The sequence below is a fragment of the Portunus trituberculatus genome, chromosome 35, assembly GCF_017591435.1.
Source record: "Portunus trituberculatus isolate SZX2019 chromosome 35, ASM1759143v1, whole genome shotgun sequence".
Taxonomy (NCBI): domain Eukaryota; kingdom Metazoa; phylum Arthropoda; class Malacostraca; order Decapoda; family Portunidae; genus Portunus; species Portunus trituberculatus.
This window is the reverse complement of record NC_059289.1, coordinates 5542394-5562603: the sequence shown is the minus strand read 5'-3', so window position 1 is coordinate 5562603 and position 20210 is coordinate 5542394. Positions and strand designations below refer to the sequence as shown.

At 41.8% G+C, this 20210-nt stretch overlaps 2 protein-coding genes across 11 annotated transcripts in view; both read right to left on the bottom strand.

Annotated features, from left to right (window-relative positions):
• The window catches only part of LOC123512927 (bestrophin-3-like), a 32828-nt gene extending 18350 nt beyond the window's left edge, over positions 1-14478 (bottom strand). For 3 of the 10 annotated variants that reach the window (XM_045269599.1, XM_045269607.1, XM_045269608.1), the window contains exon 1: positions 14166-14478. The gene's annotated coding sequence lies outside the window, so the exon portion shown is untranslated. Of the gene's footprint in view, positions 392-3144; positions 3293-3569; positions 4169-9465; positions 9605-10349; positions 10459-13374; positions 13400-14165 lie in introns of those variants that run through there. The other 7 variants (XM_045269605.1, XM_045269603.1, XM_045269604.1 and 4 more) reach the window with 6 other exon arrangements.
• Positions 14479-15541: 1063 nt separating this feature from the next.
• The window catches only part of LOC123512926 (zinc finger SWIM domain-containing protein 4-like), a 189703-nt gene continuing 185034 nt past the window's right edge, over positions 15542-20210 (bottom strand). Inside the window, exon 15 of the mRNA XM_045269598.1 lies at positions 15542-20055. Within this exon, the coding sequence (XP_045125533.1) occupies positions 19378-20055 (678 nt within the window). The 3' untranslated portion in view covers positions 15542-19377. The remainder of the gene's footprint in view (positions 20056-20210) is intronic.

Genomic DNA, 20210 nt, shown 5'->3' with positions numbered 1-20210 from the left:
AACTCTACTGTAAGTCTCAGGCACGGCCGTGAAATCAAAACCTGGAACACAGTCCTGATGCTCGGCATAAGGCAGAACCTGCCCTGCTCAGCCCAACCAATTCCCGACCGGTAAGGATCACATTAATGAGGAAAGGAGACCTGCCGAAGCCCCGCTGAGAGGGACACACTACCCATCGCCCATAAGCGTGGTTTTTGCTGATGATTGCTACCTCCATGCCAAGAAAATATGTACTGGACAAAAGCTAATATAAGTGAAAAACTTACTTGAAACTGGAAAATAACTCGAAATAGATATGAAATTTCCTGCACACAGCTGTCTGTCTTTCGATACCATCCTTATAGTGAGTCTCTCTCTCTCTCTCTCTCTCTCTCTCTCTCTCTCTCTCTCTCTCTCTCTCTCTCTCTCTCTTATACTGTTTGATAGAGCAGACAATTAATAGTACACTGTACATCTTATCAAATCATTTTGGTTTTGATAGTTTTCAGTAAATTATTCAAATTCGGGAGTCACTGATTATTGTATAAATTTATTAGTGATTTCATATCAACACATCTGTTATTTTACTAGTGATCTACTAAGGCACTGGGCTGAGGCAGAATGAAGACTCGGCATGAGTTCTGCCTCAGCCATCACCTTTAAAAGAATGTCAGACCGGTATGTTCGTAGGTACGTTGACGTGTTTTGATACACGGGTATCCTTGAACCGTTATAGATCACAATCAGCCTCACCACGTGGTCTGGCCTCTGCTTGGTCACCTGAACAGAGGAAGAACCAGCTTCGATTTGTTCAACTTCTAACAAAAAGTTGTCACGTGTACCTTGGTTACACATTGATAAGAGTGAACCCAGCAATGCAGTACAAGTAGGAGAGGACGAACACCATACATGCCACTCATTGATCCCCGTCACCACCGCTGTCCTTTTGCTGCATCACTCATCCCCATCACACTCTTGCAAATATCTAATCTTTACTCCTACAAAAACAAACGAATACATAAATAATCAAAGCTAATCAATCAAGCAAAACGTACATATCGCGTATCTTAGTAAACAACAAAAAGCAAATTAATATGAAACAGACGCAGCATTATCAACATCTTGCACGAGGTAAGGGAATGTTGTGAATCCCAATAGCAGGCAAGCAGGTGAAGCAAGGTGCGTAGAGGTGGCGGGCGGTGTGTGGAGTAGGCAATACCTCAGGCCGTGTCCGGTTTATTCCGGTCACACAGACAGGTTGGCATGGCGGGAGAAAATACCTGACTCAGCCCACATGGTACGGCTTAAAGGTGCCTGCACTCTTGTATTTACTTTTTTTTTCTTTGTTGTTACAGTGAAGGGAAGTGTGTGTGTGTGTTTCACTGTTTGATCTGCTGCAGTCTCTGACGAGACAGCCAGACGTTACCCTACGGAACGAGCTCAGAGCTCATTATTTCCGATCTTCGAATAGGCCTGAGACCAGCAGGCACGCACCACACACCGGGACAACAAGGTCACAACTCCTCGATTTACATCCCGTACCTACTCACTGCTAGGTGACCAGGGGCTACACGTGAAAGGAGACACACCCAAATATCTCCACCCGGGCGTGTGTGTGTGTACTACCTACGTATTGGGTGAGGGGATTGCGTGTGAGAGAGAGAGAGAGAGAGAGAGAGAGAGAGAGAGAGAGAGAGAGAGAGAGAGAGAGAGAGAGAGAGAGAGAGAGAGAGAGAGAGAGAGAGAGAGAGAGAGACGTTGTGGGAGAAACAAGGGTAGATATGTAGAAGGAAAAAGGATACACGCTGTCGAGGTTTATCTGTATCACTGAGTGTAATGATGCTGTAGTGTGAGTGATGGGCTGGAAACACAACACTGCCAAAGCCACACCAGCATCACGCCACTGTGCTAGTAATGATGATGAAATGGTGTCCCGAACATTGAGTCACATTCTCTTCCCTTCTTTTTAATAACGTGGCGTCAGTTCAACATTATTTCTAGAACTTCGTCAGAATTTATCGTTTTTTTTTATCCTTGTTTTGATAGTGAAAGTTTTCGCAACCCTTTGTCACTCATCCGTTGTGATAATACGGTTGTTTGCTTCTTCATAACAACGAGTAGTGAGTTTGTTAAATTTGTTTGTAGCGATCAAATGTTCTTTCCAATGATGTAAAGAAAACACGCTGAATCTTAACAAAAAGTATAAGGAATGAAAACGGAGGAAAAAAGGGCCAAGTCTGCAATTATGGCACAAATTATCTCGCATCTCAAACGTTTCGGCGCCTTATCTCAATGAAAACAGACTCTTGTGAATGTTAGTCTTCTTTTAAGGAGTTTTTACGATTATGGTTATAGATAAAGAAAGAAACTACACACACACACACACACACACACACACACACACACACACACACACACACACACAAACCTAAGAGAGCCTGACTAAATATAAATGTGACCTTTGAAACAGTCCTCATGTGAATCACTGGTTTTCAAGAAGACCTTTATGCCATTCCAGGAATTAAACTTTCCTTCCAAGTGTCCAAGTGCCTTTCAGGTTCTCACGTCACACGCAGCCTCGGACTCTCTCATCAAAATATGTACTGACCTCTTTTTACGTGAATTATTCGAAGCGAACGCAAACACACACACACACACACACACACACACACACACACACACACACACACACACACACACACAAACACCATAAATACACACACACACACACACACACACACTCTCTCTCTCTCTCTCTCTCTCTCTCTCTCTCTCTCTCTCTCTCTCATCAGTTACTTAGAAAAATTCACAGAGAGAGAGAGAGAGAGAGAGAGAGAGAGAGAGAGAGAGAGAGAGAGAGAGAGAGAGAGAGAGAGAGAGAGAGAGAGAGAGAGAGAGAGAGAGAGAGAGAGAGAGAGAGAGAATGTTTCATCACAGGATTCCAGAATGCAACGCCTGGACTTCTAATGCACAGTGAAGGAGAGTTTGTTCCAGGAATTCTAGGTTAACAAACGCTCCCTCGATCTCTCAGTGCATACAAAAGGAGGGCGTCTTTGCACAACGGGAAAGTTTGTAATGAGGACCTGATACATACAAACATACAGACACACATACACACTGAATGCAGAGGGAAAGATAACACGATATAATTTCCTCATGACTTACCTATATATTCAAAAGCTTTATTCATTAATCTATTTCTTTTTTTCCGTGTACACTGTTTGATCAATGTGGTGCTTCCTTCTCTTTCTTCTTCTCCTCCTCCTCCTCCTCCTCCTTCTCGTTCTCACCATCATCAACCTCTATGATCATTCTGCAAGACAAATACCTCCATTTATCTCTGTCCATTGAAAATACACTGCAGACCTTCACAGTAAGAATCACGTACCTTCCCACAGATATAGAAATAATTCATAATACGTAACTGAAAATGCTCCGTGAAGATTCTCAAAAAGTCCATAAATCAACATATTTTGGCGAACACCCTCTGGAATTCACCGTTCAAAGGTTTGCAACACTTATTTGTAGGCTCATCATAGAGACTGTGAGTATAGTCTTCTAGCTACACACGGAGACAAGTAAATGCTCACCAGCGTGCCTCGGTATAATGTTCCGACCACCTGCATCAGTCTAACACCAAAACATAAGCCGTGTCACGTATTCTCCGCAAACACTGAGCTCTCGTAACCATCAAGTGCCTAACTTACTGTTGTGAAAAGAAAAAGAAATAAATGTCACTGCTACTACTACTACTAATTCTACTACTACTACTACTACTACTACATCATTATCACAGCCAGCATTATCAGAACGTCATTCCATTTTCTTGAATCTCCTTTGAAGAGAAAGGCCTTTTTCCCTCTCCGTCCTCCAACAGGTGTGCATCAATCTGGAGCTACAAAGTGCAGGATCAATTATTGCGACTTGGTGTAGATGCAACAGGTGAGGTGACCCGCGCTCCCCTTAGGCTACTGCTCATCAATGTGTGTGTGTGTGTGTGTGTGTGTGTGTGTGTGTGTGTGTGTGTGTGTGTGTGTGTGTGTGCTCGCTCGTGTTTTGTGAGGTTATTAGTATCATCCTCTTTTAGAGATTTCGGTGAAACTTTTGCTGTTGCGTTAGACATATCAAAAGCTTTTGATAGAGTCTTGCATAAAGCTTTGATTTCAAAACTGCCCTCCTACGGCTTCTATCCTTCTCTCTGCAACTTTATCTCAAGTTTCCTTTCCGACCGCTCTATTGCTGCTGTGGTAGACGGCTACTGTTCTTCTCCTAAACCTATTAATAGTGGTGTTCCTCAGGGTTCTGTCCTGTCACCCACTCTCTTTCTATTATTCATTAATGACCTTCTTAACCAAACTTCTTGCCCTATCCACTCCTACGCTGATGATACCACCCTACATCTTTCCACGTTCTTTCAGAGATGTCCAACCCTTCAGGAAATCAACAGATCACGCGGGGACACCACGGAACGCCTGACTTTTTTTTTTTTTTTTTATTTATACCATGTGGGCTTTTTCACGGGAATTTATGGGCTAAAGGGGATACTGTTTAGGGTACCTCCTATCTCAAAGCCCACCCGCTAGGAAACCAGACCCCTCGGACTCCAAAGCGCGCATGGTTCCACTGTACCACGGCGGCCGATCTTTCTAAGATTTCCGATTGGGGCAGAGAAAATCTAGTAGTTTTCAATGCCTCAAAAACTCAATTCCTCCATCTATCAACTCGACACAACCTTCCAGACAACTATCCCCTCTTCTTCAATGACACTCAACTGTCTCCTTCTTCCACAATGAATATCCTCGGTCTGTCCTTTGCTCATAATCTTAACTGGAAACTTCACATCTCATCTCTTGCTAAAACAGCTTCTATGAAATTAGGTGTTCTGAGGCGTCTCCGACAGTTTTCTCGCCCCTCCAACTGCTTACTCTGTATAAGGGCCTTATCCGTCCCTGTATGGAGTACTCTTCGCATGTTTGGGGGGGTTCCAGTCACACAGCTTTGCTTGATAGGGTGGAATCGAAAGCTCTTCGTCTCATCAACTCCCCTCCTCTGACTAACTGTCTTCAGTCTCTTTCTCACCGCCGAAATGTTGCATCCCTTTCTATATTTTATCGCTATTTTCATGGTAACTGTTCTACTGATCTTGCTAACTGCATGCCTCCCCTCCTCCTGCGGCCTCTCATCCCTATTCTGTCCAACTCTCTAATGCAAGAGTTAACCAGTACGCTCAATCATTCATCCCTTTCACTGGTAAACTCTGGAACTCCCTCCCTGCATCTGTATTTCCGAATTCCTACAACTTGTCTTCTTTTAAGAGGGAGGTATCGAGGCATTTGCTCCCCTAATTCTGGCTGACGGTTTTGGCACTTTTTGGACTCTTTGGAGAGCCAGCGCTAAAGTGGGCCTTTTTCTAACTTCCTTTTTTTGGCCCTTGGCTGGCCCTCTTCCCTACGTAAAAAAAAAAATAAAAAAAAAGAGGTTGGAAAAGAGAGAAGGGGGAATCTCTCTCTCTCTCTCTCTCTCTCTCTCTCTCTCTCTCTCTCTCTCTCTCCAAAACTAAGTAAGTGATTTACCTACAGCATTGAAGATCATTATGTTAGACTAAAGACCGTCAGCCTTCCTCAGCTTACAACTCATGCACTTCTATCAATAAGCAATGACCTTTCACAGATTACCCATCACCCTCTTGCTTATGAAAGACGGTATATCACATTCGCTCATTGGTAAAAATACTCGTATTTGATTGGATATGAAGCGCAGCGTACCAAATGACAGACTACGACATTACCATCAAGCAAGCAAGGTGTGTGTGTGTGTGTGTGTGTGTGTGTGTGTGTGTGTGTGTGTGTGTGTGTGTGTGTGTGTGTGTGTGTGTGTGTGTGTACGTGTGAACACATACATAACATTTCCACAATTCCCCCAAGATATAATTCACAGCAACATATCATCAATTCCAAGCTGCACACGCCCTGTTGCGAGGCCCGGCTGCTGCCTCACAATGGAACAACACACGAGAGAGATTACCACACCAACAGGATACAATGTGACTCTGAAAGATGGACGCTGCGGACAGAAGGAGCACAAGACGTCAGTGGATCTCAGACATCATGACCTGTGTGGCAACCAAGGACAAAATTAGCACTGAGATGTTGCCCAATTGCAGCACCCGACCTGGGACACACTGAGGGCGTCTGTGTGCGTGGAGGCATGTACCGCCGCTGGCCATGGAACAGAGACGTTGGGTGGGGAGGGAGGAGGGAGGGAGGCGCTATATTAAGCAGATTCACTGAAAATACTAAAAAAAAAACCACTGAAAGGGACAGCATCGCGCATCAAGATCACAAGGGAGAAGGGAGAAGAAGGAAAAAGGAAGAAAAAGGAGAGAGGAGAAAGAGGGGAATGAGGAGGAGGACGAGAAAGTACTAGAAAGAAAGAGATGAATATAAAATCAAGAAGCGGACAGTTTAAAAATGGAGCGGCAGAAGGTGGTGGTGGGTGAGGCTGATCTAGTGAATTAAAAGGCACAAAGGAGTACATGCCCAACCCTATTCACGGAGCACAATGTTGCCCTAAGCCAGACCAGTTTACAGTGGCATGTGCGTGTGCCCTTCACTTGCCCTCACTCTTAACCTCTGCCTCTCCCTCGCCGTATAAATTCCAGGACTATGAGTAAAAGTTAAGCTATCACACACACACACACACACACACACACACACACACACACACACACACACACACACACACACATTTCGTGGAAGCTGCAGAGTGATGAAAAAACTCCTTCACGGAAATAATACGCAAGATCGAAGAGCACAAGAACCTGGGAAAACAAAGGAAGCTGCAAGACATCAAGCGTACACGTGGCATTCCCTATATGAATGGTACCCACGTGTAACCGACTTTCCAGAACAATCGAGTGTCGGGGTACAGCGCGGTATGCAGCATGAGGGGAGGATACGTGTGAGAAGGGAGAGGGCCTTTGCTATATCGAACGCTATGTATACTACTCACTGTACTATGTATATCAGATCCGGAATGAACTGGTGAGGGAATTATAAAAAAGAAATAACACGTGTGTGTGTGTGTGTGTGTATGTAATTCACCTCGGTCGCCTGCCGGTCACCCAGCCAGTCTTCCCCATTACGGAGCGAGCTCAGAGCTCATAGACCGATCTTCGGGTAGGACTGAGACCACAACAAACTCCACACACCGGGAAAGCGAGGCCACAACCCCTCGAGCTACATCCCGTACCTATTTACTGCTAGGTGAACAGGGGCTACACGTTAAGAGGCTTGCCCATTTGCCTCGCCGCGCTGGGATTCGAACCCGGCCCTCTCGATTGTGAGTCGAGCGTGCTAACCACTACACTACACGGTGTGTTACTTCTTTATTCGTCCGTCACGTCACTGTCACAATACTGCATCTCATTTTGACGGCTCCTTTCTGGGTGGGTGTGGGTGAAAACGGAAAACTTACCGTGACTGCGTTTCTTTCTAATCACTATAATAGCATGCAGGTGAGGGAAGGAAGGACGAGAAAGATCTAGCAGTAACCCGATTTTCTTTGTGTGTTTCACTGTTTGATCTGCTGCAGTCTCTGACGAGACAGCCAGACGTTACCCTACGGAACGAGCTCAGAGCTCATTATTTCCGATCTTCGGATAGGCCTGAGACCAGGCACACACCACACACCGGGACAACAAGGTCACAACTCCTCGATTTACATCCCGTACCTAGGTGAACAGGGGCTAAACGTGAAAGGAGAGACACCCAAATATCTCCACCCGGCCGGGGAATCGAACCCCGGTCCTCTGGCTTGTGAAGCCAGCGCTCTAACCACTGAGCTACCGGGTGTGTGTGTGTGTGTGTGTGTGTGTGTGTGTGTGTGTGTGTGTGTGTGTGTTGCAATCACTGCACATATTTCTTTTTTTTTAAGTCTTGAAGGTTTTCTCGTTCACGTAATTGTTTTTAATTAGAAAGAAAATTAAAACAAACAAGAATGAATCATCAACCTTAGCACGTTTGACCTTGAATACCCACGCAAGCACACACACACACACACACACACACACACACACACACACACACACACACACACACAAAGAAAATCGGGTTACTGCTAGATCTTTCTCGTCCTTCCTTCCCTCACCTGCATGCTATTATAGTGATTAGAAAGAAACGCAGTCACGGTAAGTTTTCCGTTTTCACCCACGCCCACCCAGAAAGGAGCCGTCAAAATGAGATGCAGTATTGTGACAGTGACGTGACGGACGAATAAGGAAGTAACAGCAATACCTCTCGCCCTGAAGCCTGGGAAAGACACCACGTGGTATATTTAACAAGAAATTTAAAAAAATTCACCTCGGTACTAAAGTCACTGGTCTGCCGCTATCGAAATGCTGCCAAGTTCTCAGGTTAAAAGGCAGGCAATGCTGGCAACATGCATCGCCAAGGTAGACAAACTGATAGTCACACTCTAAGCCAAGTTTCAAAAGGCTTAGCTGGGCAAAAACAATTAGGTGGTGGGAAAACAAAACAGATTTACGTGACAAGACTATCATAAATTTGCTTCTTCTCTTGCCTCAGATTAGTTCTCATGAGTTGGTGCCAAAACTTTCTGACAGCATCACTCTTTATTCCCTCCCTCGCCTTTACTGTCTACCGCTCACCACTCACAGCTCACCTCCTGCCTGTCTGTCACCCGCTGCTACGGAGGAGTTTGAGCCATCGTAGGTAACGACAGAGAGAGAGAGAGAGAGAGAGAGAGAGAGAGAGAGAGAGAGAGAGAGAGAGAGAGAGAGAGAGAGAGAGAGAGAGAGAGAGAGAAAGAAAGAAAGAAAGAAAGAAAGAAAGAAAGAAAGAGAGAGAGAGAGAGAGAGAGAGAGAGAGAGAGAGAGAGAGAGAGAGAGAGAGAGAGAGAGAGAGAGAGAGAGAGAGAGAGAGAGAGAGACTAAATCGCAAAACATTGGCAAACTCACGTAATCCCTGTTAAAGCAGTTGCGATTGAAAAAAAAAATGTGTAGCCTTGAACTCTGGTCACACACACACACACACACACACACACACACACACACACACACAGCAACACAGTATCGTGTCACGCTTTAGTCCCGTGAGATGCTCCTCAAAGTTGCTACTAAGCCACCTGTTTGAGGGGAAGCCGGCTTGTTACACGCGGAGCAAGACAACCACCTCTTGTCGCTGTGCAAAGACGAAACCCGATAGCCGCTTGGGGTACCAGAGTGCGTCGACTCGCGTATTATCCTAACCACCTGCGGGCGAAACCCTGCAGGTGATGCCGCAGCCAGTTACGTTCCGCAGAGATAATGGCAAAGCGTCCACCTGTGTGGTATGACTGACGAGTTTTACTGTGTGTGTGAGAGAGAGAGAGAGAGAGAGAGAGAGAGAGAGAGAGAGAGTGTGTGTGTTGGCATGTGTTACGCAAAAACCTACATGGTAGAAAAGAACAAAAACGCAACAACGATACAGTAACAAGCTGAAGTGACGCCGTTTGCAGTCCCGTGACAAGGCTTCCCAACCAAGGCGTGGTCGAGACAGGCAACAATAGCACGGGTGGGGATGATACTGTAGTGAGTTCCCAAGAAGCCACGTCCCTGCGCGCTCACCTTTTAAGAGAACAGTAATAATGAGATGAGCAAATTACAGTAAAAGTTAAAAGGAAGAAAGATTACTCGCTTTACCTTTGATGAAGAAATAAGTGAAATTAAAAAACAGTAAAAAGGAAAGATTCGTCGTTTTTTTTTATCTTACATGAAAACACAAAGGCAATGATAATACAGATAAATTAAATAAAGTAAAAGTATATAGCGACAGTAGGAAAGGTTCATCACAGCTTCGAATCAACACACACACACCACTTTTGTTTTATTATATTGGCTCTCTTAATTGTTAGTCCAGAGCCCAAACCCCATCACAGCTGGAGATTGATGATAATAACGCTAATGAAGATGATGGTGGAGCAAAGGGCAGGAATGGACTATATTGTGATGAAAGAAAATAAGAGGTGAGTCAGCCGGTCAATATTTGCAGCTGTGACTCATTCATTACTAGTGGCAATTTCAGATCTTCACGCTGTCACCATCAGTCAGTCTGAACAGAGCAAAGCTAGATATACTAGTACTGAAGTAACTCAAGATAATAACAGAAACAAAAATAAGAAAAGGAATAAAAAATAAATTAATGCAGAAATTAAAGAAATAATGCAGAAATCAAAATCTAATTGCATATTAAAAGCTATATGAAAATAGGAGGATGAAGATACAAGTGGCAAAGAGCAAAAATCATAATATGCAGTAAGGAAACAGACCTACGTAGTCATTGTTTGGAATAATGAAGTGGCAGTTTACATACGATTAGACTACTGAGGTCACTGAGGCAGAGGTGAGCCATATGGTAGGGAAAAGACAAGCTGAGGTTCTGGGTTGCCTCAGGATTTGTTTGGAGAAAGCGAGACCGGTTCCTAGAGGAAAAATGGGAATATTTGATGAGGCTGTAACACATTTACCGTTCTAGGCTCAAGCATTGCGAGGTTAGGGTTTTAGAAGGCCAAGAACAAGGATACACGTGCCAGAAATTGAGAGTTTGCCAAGGGTTATAACAATGAGGCAGTTTGGCTGAATGAGAGGCAATAGAGTGTTGAGCACGTGCAAAATCGAGCAGCTTGCCAGGGGCAATTGAAGCAACTGACGCAGGGAGAAGGGAGGAAGAGCCAGACATCGATACACTAAGCTTATATCCACTGCAGAAAGAAAAAAATAATAGAAAAACAAATAAAAAATAAAATAAAATAATAAACGATACAATATCTAGAGGTGATAATAATAACAACAACGAAAGAGATGGAAATATTGTACCCAAAAAGCATCGAGTTACTAATCATTTACGAGAGCCTGAGATGGATGTGCAATAGAGTGAGCTGGGCAATGCATATCCCTGGCGCTGCTTACACTCAGGATCTTAAGGATGGCAACACTAGCCACAGCTGAGTAAGGGGAGGTATTAAATATAATTATAAATAACACTGGTGTGGGTGCGGTGAAGAGAGGTTTATACGGCGAAGGATAGCCGCTCTATTTTTTTTTCTAGTCTATATAGTTTCTAAGACAACAAAAATATCATATATAAAAAATAACCTTTCAGTCTACTAGTTCTTGTAGAGTGAATATATAATTTAACAACATTTTATTACACTATATTGCATTTATTCTCGTTGGCTACACTTTTAGCTCCCTCCTGCCACACACAGCGCCGTATACCGCTGCGCTATCCGGTTGGCATCCATCCCTTTGTGCCCTGAACAAGTCGTCGAATATAAATTTTATCACCAAATATATCCACCTCCAAAGTACTCCCTTAGCAACAAGGCAAGATCAACCTATAGACTTGTGGTTTCAATTCACAGCCACCACCCGTTTCATCTGCACCCTTTGATTTCACACCTCACTGACTGTGCAACATAATATTGAAGCGAGATAAATTTGAGTTGGGTACAAACGAAATTTAACCTCCCGCGTTTTGATGCTATTACAAGAAATCTCGTCCACACGTGTACATGACTGGTATATTTCATACGGGGGCTACCAGCAAGAGAGATTATTAGTACGATTATAAATAAGTACAGAGAAGCGGCAACACGGCGCTGGACACTATTATTGAATGCAGCACGCACCGATGTAATCAGACGAGGATCTCTATGGATAACACACGAACTAACGACACAAGCATCATATACAAATCCTCATATCAAAGAGACCATCTGTCGTGTAGTCCTTTATACTCTACTAGTCATCCATCCGATACTCTCAGGGCTTGTACTAGAGTCAGCGGATGCATCACGTGTTTTCTTAGTATGATGTGACTTAGAGTTAGCACTCTCTCGAATATTAATTTTGTTTAGTTAATTGATATTGCAAGCAGTCAGCTACATAAAATGTTATCAGCATACCACCTGACTTCGCCATGACAGACACGTGTACATCATACATCAGAGAGAGAGAGAGAGAGAGAGAGAGAGAGAGAGAGAGAGAGAGAGAGAGAGAGAGAGGGGGGGGATGCTATCTTTGGCCGAATGGTATTTCCCGTCCTCAATAAACACGGTGCTTCTCCACTTAATGAGCAATCTTCAGATGTTTCCATACAAGAGAGTCTGCTTAATGGAAAAATGTCTAAGTATCTGAATGATGGACATAAATCCATTACGTGCGCCAGCAGTCTGTAGAGGCAGGACGAAGACAATTTCAACAGTTGCCTTAGTTCTTATCAGCACCAATCAAATAAACATGGATCGCTCCCACCTTTAGTAAGCAAGACATGTCCATAACACATCCATGGCCATGAGGAAGACACGACTCGCAAATAGCAGTCTCGTTAAGGCTCCTATAAGTAAATTACAAACATTAGGTATACTGTGATTCATAACTATCATTTCAACATGTGCAGAGGAGAAGGCTTTGTCCCAGGCATTCAGGTTATTAAGAGCAATTAAACGCTTTCTGTATCATAATTTCTTTCTTAATTCATTCCCAACGATCTGCTGAGGACTCCAGGGCATGCCACCCTTTGTTATCCTTTGTTTAGCGTTCTCAAGTGGGATGTGAAAGTGTACCGATGGAAAGCTTTCGAGATAAGGCTATACTTTATCACTTCTCACTATGACACCAAATGATATAAGGTCTCAGTGTCTTTTTAGTTTTCTTTCCTTAACGCGTTATGTCATTGGTATCTGCTTACTTCAAAAAGTATGTCAAGGAGGAATGTGGCCAATATCAAAGACTACCTCTCATATTGACTTAAATCTTTATACTCCGTCTGTCTCGGTGGTGGGTTACAACACACACACACACACACACACACACACACACACACACACACACACACATTCATCACACTTCCTGTTAGTAAGTTTGGTGCGTCAGCATAGAGGAAGAAGCAGCGCGAGAAATAAATGCTCACTCTGAGCATTTCAGAAGGTAAGGTGCTTTGGCCTTCCATAGTTGCAGTATATTATCTTATCACACTTTCGAAAAACTAGAGGTTATGAATTGGTAAGAGGGAAAGTACACCTTTAATAATCAATAGTTATCTCAAGAAACCATACCGTGCAGGTCCCTTGATTCATGGCAGCTCATGGGACATGCCTTTCATGAATACATGAATACAACTGCAGCCAGTAACCTACAATCTATGATTCTGAAGTACCGCGTCGAACAGAGACAAAAACTTAAATAATGGTGTACATTAATTGCCTAAGAAACATTTTTAGTAACAATGCTTCTCTCTCTCTCTCTCTCTCTCTCTCTCTCTCTCTCTCTCTCTCTCACACACACACATGGATGATCTCCCATCAATAACTCGTGTATCATTGTATCATACTTACAAAACTCTTTACAGTCACTCAGTTCGACAATCATGAATGCTGTCTCGATCAGACCACGTGTGGAGTATCAGTAAAGCTTTTCTGCCCCAGTACTGGTGTGTTTACACCTGCCATGCCACCTTTAATTGTCTCCTTATGTTGAACACTGCCAATGACTTCTGACTCACAACGCAACAAACTGAGCCTGAAAATATATACGGTAGTTTATCTGCATGCTATTCATAATCTTTCAAAATCTGAGTAATATAAAAAATGAAAAACGGTACTTCCACAAGGTCGGTCACAAAGCTTACGAAAAGACGCTAGTCTTCCAATCTATAAAAATAGAAATAAAGAACCATGCATAGCCTCGTAAAATTTACTTGATTAGCTGCATTACCACAGAGCCACCACGTATCCTGAAATATTCATGTACAGGGATGAATGTGGTAAAATCATCATACAGCAACATTACAGGTATAATCAATTCATCGGATGATGCATGAACTCACTGCACCGCACATACTCCAGTAAAGACTCCTTTCTCGACTGAGCCTGAGTTAACAGGATCGATAATCAGAGGGAGGAAGCAGCTTCACACTCTTTTGTCGCCCGCATGCCTAACACACACTTCCAGCAAGGCATGGCCTACACACACCAGGTGATAAATAGAATCCAAGCTTCCAGTGATCTGATAACAAATGTCTCTTTAAATGCACAACACACCTGATTCACTCACTATAAACATCAGTGGGAGTAGTGACATCACGCATCATATCTACACACTACCATTGTGTTTCATTCACACTTACCCCGGCGCCAAGTCATGAAGGGTAGACTTGCACAAACCCCATCAGCTTCTCTCACTATCTTGCCACCCCGAAGGTTTTGGCAGATTGCGTCATTATCACGATTTTTACCCTTAGCAGGTCTTCACACCTTCCTTGATTAGTCAGTAGGCATTGATTCTCAGACCTCAGTGTGGCGCAGGGTCTGGCATGCTGTCATTGTGATTGTGGTATGTGATAAACAAGATTATCTCAAGAGGTGACCCTGCACCGAGTTACCAGTACCACGAAGGTCAACCGGGACACACACACACACTCAAACTTTAAGTCCACGACACTGAGCCGCTGCGCGCGCGTGCGGCTGTCAGGCTGTCAGCTGGTCAGGAAAAAGCTCGTACCGTGCACACACACACACACACACACACGAGTTTTTCTCTTTTATCTATTTGCTATTCTTCTTTTCTTGTTTTGTTTCCCTACTCGGCAGGCATATGTTACAAGTATTATACCGATATCAAACATACACAAACCCAACACAGAGGTTAAACTGCCCACTGAGGTTATAAGCATGCGCGAGAATGTAATTCATTCTCCACGCACACGGTCTTTTTTCTCAGACTTTTACAATAATAAAAAAAAGCGTATTTTGTCTACTTGGTAATACACATGATATTCATCGAAGACCCATGTGCCCTAAATAATGATATACCGTAAGCTTTCTCTTTTATAGATAGAGGAAAGGGAAGCGGGGGCAATACCCCTGAGTGCGCGCACACACACACACACAGCACACACTATCTGCTGCTATTTTCACCAGTAGTCCGGTGTACGCTCCTCAACTTTGCAACATCAGCGTTGCGGGGCATTTGCTGTGTTCTCCCTCTGTGTACTTGCCAATCGACAACTTTTGTTTGTCATTGCACCTTTTAGTGTTGCTGCAGTGTGATATGTCACACTATTTTATACTTCTGAACCTGTATGGATTGCTTCATGAATGTATTTCATGGAACTTCTCTCCTATATGAAAAAAAAAAAAAAAATGCAATATGTGTTGTTAGTATAGGGTCAGGTCTATCAAAATTCATAAATTGTTTGCACTTCAGGTTGAGGAAAATCAGTCTTGAGTACCTACGTGTAATGTCAATGTAAATTTCTATCGTGGACCCTCGTACAAATAATATATGTAGACGAGGCCACATGGCTGGATTGGAATCAGAGGACAATAAGAATTATCATTGTAAATTTCAGATCTGAAGACAATACTGTACGAGCCATTATCATTGTATAAAGATCAGATCAGAAGACAATAAAAGCCATCATCATTGTAAAGATGGGATCAGAGTACAAATACGAGCCACTGTCATTGTAAAGTTCAGATCAGAGGACAATAAGACCCATTCTCATTGTAAAGTCTTTAATACAAATGTAAAAAATGGCAGAAACAATAATTATGACAGGACAAAAATGAGGAGTCTGAAGAGGAGAAGGGTAAAGGATGGGAGCTTAAATGATGGAAGGGGATATTTGCATACATAACTTAAATTAAATAAGAACAAAATTTATTACGTCATCCACTTGTACTGTACACACTTGCATATGGCTTTGCAGATATTCACAGCAGACTCGAATTAAATTTTACATGTAAAAAATATTCTGAAATACAAATCACTAATAGAACAGCTTGGCAGTGGACACTCGACACTCATACAAAGGTAACAAAATCCTCCAAACAAACTATTATTAAGTGTCCTCCAGTCTGAGCTACACACTCTCAAACACACATCAACCAAAGTCACATCATCTGATATTTTGCACATAATGGTTTTGAAATTAATAAAACAATTATAATTCTGAACAAACAAAATAACAACAAATCAGTTGAATAAAGACAACAACAGTTTCATTGACCACTACCACTGAAATCAAGAGATGTACCTCACGTACGTTCTGAGACAGGAATGAGAAGGAATCTAACTTTTAGCGCTCACATATTACTGTTTGACCAACGGAATATCACCTCAAACACGGTAACGTACCAAAACAAACTGTATCCACCGGATATATGAAATGTATGATGATAATAAGTATAACCTGGGAAAGACATAAGAAGACCATAAAAGATAGACAGATAGATAGATAGATAGACAGATAGAGAGAGAGAGAGAGAGAGAGAGAGGGAGTGAGATGAAAAAAAAAAGTCTAATTCTAAAGTGACCCTAATGTATCACTCTATTATGTACAAATTCCTACAAGTATTATACAGTTCTCAAGCACTGACATGCAATTTTACAATATTCACATGCGTTTCTCTTTATCTTACAATTTCATCTCAAGCAATTGGTTTAAACATTGGTACAAGTCGGTGCAGTGGACACAAGGACCTCTGAGTGATATGCCCCTAACTAAGATTGTCATGAACCAGACAGTGATCACAACATTACAGACCACCCCTCTTATTATCACTTTCAAATGCAAAGATATCACTCTTACTTATATATGTTGTGTGTCTGTATGTATGTATATATATGTATGTAGTATGTATGAATTCACTTCCTATATGCAATTATCAATCACTCAAGTATCATCTTTTATCCTTGTGGTATTTTGAGGTTATATGCATTATGAATATATGGCTCAAGTTTGATCTATTGGAGCATAAGGCTGTAGGAAAATTCGGCATGATGAAATAAATAGGATGCAAATACTCTAGAAGATGAACCTATCTAAAATACTGAGTGGTGTATACCCTTGAATCTCGCTGTCTATGAATTACTTAACATTCCCAAAGGTAGATGGAGAAAGCATATACAATGCATGCATACATGGGATGTGATAAACCAACTTGAATCATTCGCTTCATAGAAACAACTCATTGGTGGTGTACCTCATTACCTCCCATAATTATGTTACATATACAGCTTGCCCACACAAGACAGCAAGTAAAAAATAATGGAAAGCCAACACCCACCAACGAAACATACCCATCTTTACTACTGAAAAAATATTGACAACTTTTGTAGGCTATTTGGATGTAGACACAGACCTATACAGACACAATACACATCAAGAATGGGCTGATGAAGCTTTTGAAGATATGGGCTTTAAATTATTGACATATGAATATTTACATACATGCTGTTAATCACACATAGGACTTAGAGCCTCACTGTGTAAATGTGCAATACATAACCATTTTGGAAGTCTGAGGAGGCATTGGTATTGACCAGCATATAATAGTTTGTACATAAATAACTTAATACCAGTAGTAACAATAGGCAACAAAAGTTCCTTTTTAAAAAAAGGGGTAAAACAAGCATTAACATCAGAGTAATAAAATATAACACTAATTAAACTAGTTCCTAGCCATTGTATGAAAAAAAAAAAACAGCTAAAAATACCTCTGACTAATCAATTAACATGGCCCTAAAAAGTTATATCTCAATTGTTTCCACCTTACCATGCAGTACCAAAAATACCCCTGATATTCTGACAGGCTATAAATAAGGAGCAGATTCCAGCACTCATGGAAGCAGGAACAGAAGGAAAGTCACACTGAAGTGTAAAGGTATTAAAATGAGACCTAAAACAACCATGCCAGAGGGCACTGTGGCACCTTATACACTAAATACACACATATGTATATATATGTATATGTATATATATACACTTGAAAAATCTATAGTCTAAAAAGAGACTTTTTTTGTCCTTAGACATGAGATCATATACATAACACACTGGACCTTTTGAAGATATGGCAAGACAGCAAACAAAAACAACCATCTACATAGGCCACGGCTGTGTTTGCTACATAAGGATACAGAGGTAGATCACTAAAGTGCATTATTGTCGGAAATTAACTTTACTAAGAGAGGCAGCACTACAGCAGCACAATATTTCCGACTAAATACAGTATTTCAGATTAGTTTACCTCCTGCAATAACAGGATGTTATTGTGTGAATGAATTAGAGTTTGGCCCTTAGTTATGAATAATGAAATTTAAACATTTTTGAAGCGCTTTTTGCATTCAATCCCTGGAATTACTATACATAATTGTGACTGCCTGCAGGAGGCAAGCAAGATTTAAAAATTTCTAAAAGTTGTCATTTTACAATTCATATTTATCACATAAATATTAGTGCCTGTGGCCATATCTTGCACATAACTAAAGGCTTTTCAATTTTACAGCTCCAAATGCTTATTTTGACTGCAAGGTAACATTTATCTAATCATCAGATAACCCGTCCAAAGATATTTGTAACAGAATCTTCATCTTCAACCCACATATTATATTGCAGGGTAGAGACTTAGATAAGCCTGACAAAATAGGCTGCATTCACATACACTAAATGCTTAGGCTCATGATTCCTCTTACCAGTTTTCATGACTAATACATAGCTTTGAGGCATATCATGGAACATGTATGGAAAAAAGACATTACCATTTATGACATTATTCAGAGGAATATACAGTTCTTGACTCCTCTGTGTGTTATGACAGACCAACTTGGTGTATTGAAGCACATCATTCCTTGGTTTGGATAAGAGCATCTACAGAGCCAGAACATTTTACAGCCTGTGAACTTTGCCATGGTTTGTACTGGAGTCCCTGACGGTACCAACTCCGCGTGATATGGGCGTAAGAGGTGGGATTCCACTTAGCATAGTATCACACTATCAACTGGGCTTGCTTGCAGCTCAGGATTGGATGCAAAATGCTAACCCATCTGTTTCTCACTAATCTTTGGTATAAATACACAATATGTACTTGCAATAGCAACTGAATAAATAATATACAAACTGAAGTAGCAAAAAATAATAGAACTGTGCAGTTCTTTGCAAAAAAAAAAAAATTTGTTGCACATACTCTGAAATGAACATCATTGGCCTAACAAAAGAAGGTGAGATTGAAAACCTGATAGGAAAACTTATCAAATATTATAAATGGAAATATTATAAAAAATTTCATTATTGGAACTCAGACATCTGCATCACACTCCTGGAAAAAAGTACCACTTCACTTTGCTGAAGAAATATGCATTTTTTGTTTTTCACTCGTGAGCAATAATGAAGAACTGATGCCATTTCAACATATGTTTCAATGCAGTACAATTGCTTGTGTAAACTGTATCTGGCTCTCACAACAGCAAACATTTCAATATACTTGTGTTTAATGGGAAGAACTTAATGCTTTACTGAAGCATTTTCTACAGTGTCTTTGATAGCGATTCACTAAACATCAGCCAAATCGTTCCCGCACTAAGCACATGAGCTTTTTCTTGCCTTTGTATGCTACCTTCATGTTCTCAATAAGCTGTGCAAATTGAATGTGTCCATCATGGGCAAGCATAAATGTTTCATGAGCTTTAGTTAAAAAGTCTATGAAGTCTTGGTAATGTCTTGGAGATATATGAGTCAAACGTGAGTTAGTTGTGTTGATGTAAGCAAGAATGGTGGCTTCAAGGAGCCCTCGTAGAGGGGCTTTATCAAAAGGTAATGGCTTTATTGGTCTACGTTTGGAGTCTGGACATGCCATGCCTGGAGCCGAGAGGGAACAGCGCCGCAAAACATCGGATAACACAGTGGCACATTGGACATTCTTGATGAGCACCGGAAGAAGCTGCGATAATTCTACACGACCGAGGGAGTGAGCCAGAGCCACGGCCCAGTGGATATCATTAATCGCTGGGTGAGGATCCTGGTTATATGCCAGATGAACACTGCGCATTGCCAGCATTGCTAAAGTGTAAGCACGGTGTGGGTAGCCGCGGTGTTCCATGTAACGGGCAATGGTGAACAGTTGGGAAGATGACATGGTGTGAGCAGCTGCATCTACAACAACTTGATAAGCAGTTTCAAAGGATACCGGATCACTTTCACACAGAGTCAAGGCATTCAGAGCACAGTTTGGTGGGTCCTGAAAGTGGAAAATAAAAAGTTAGAAAAGCTTTTCATTACATTACATCTTAACTGATAATAAGATATACCGCATAATATACATTGTAGGTTTTATAACAATGTATATTTTGCAATTTCAAATGGCTTCAGATATTCAGTAGTTTATGATACACA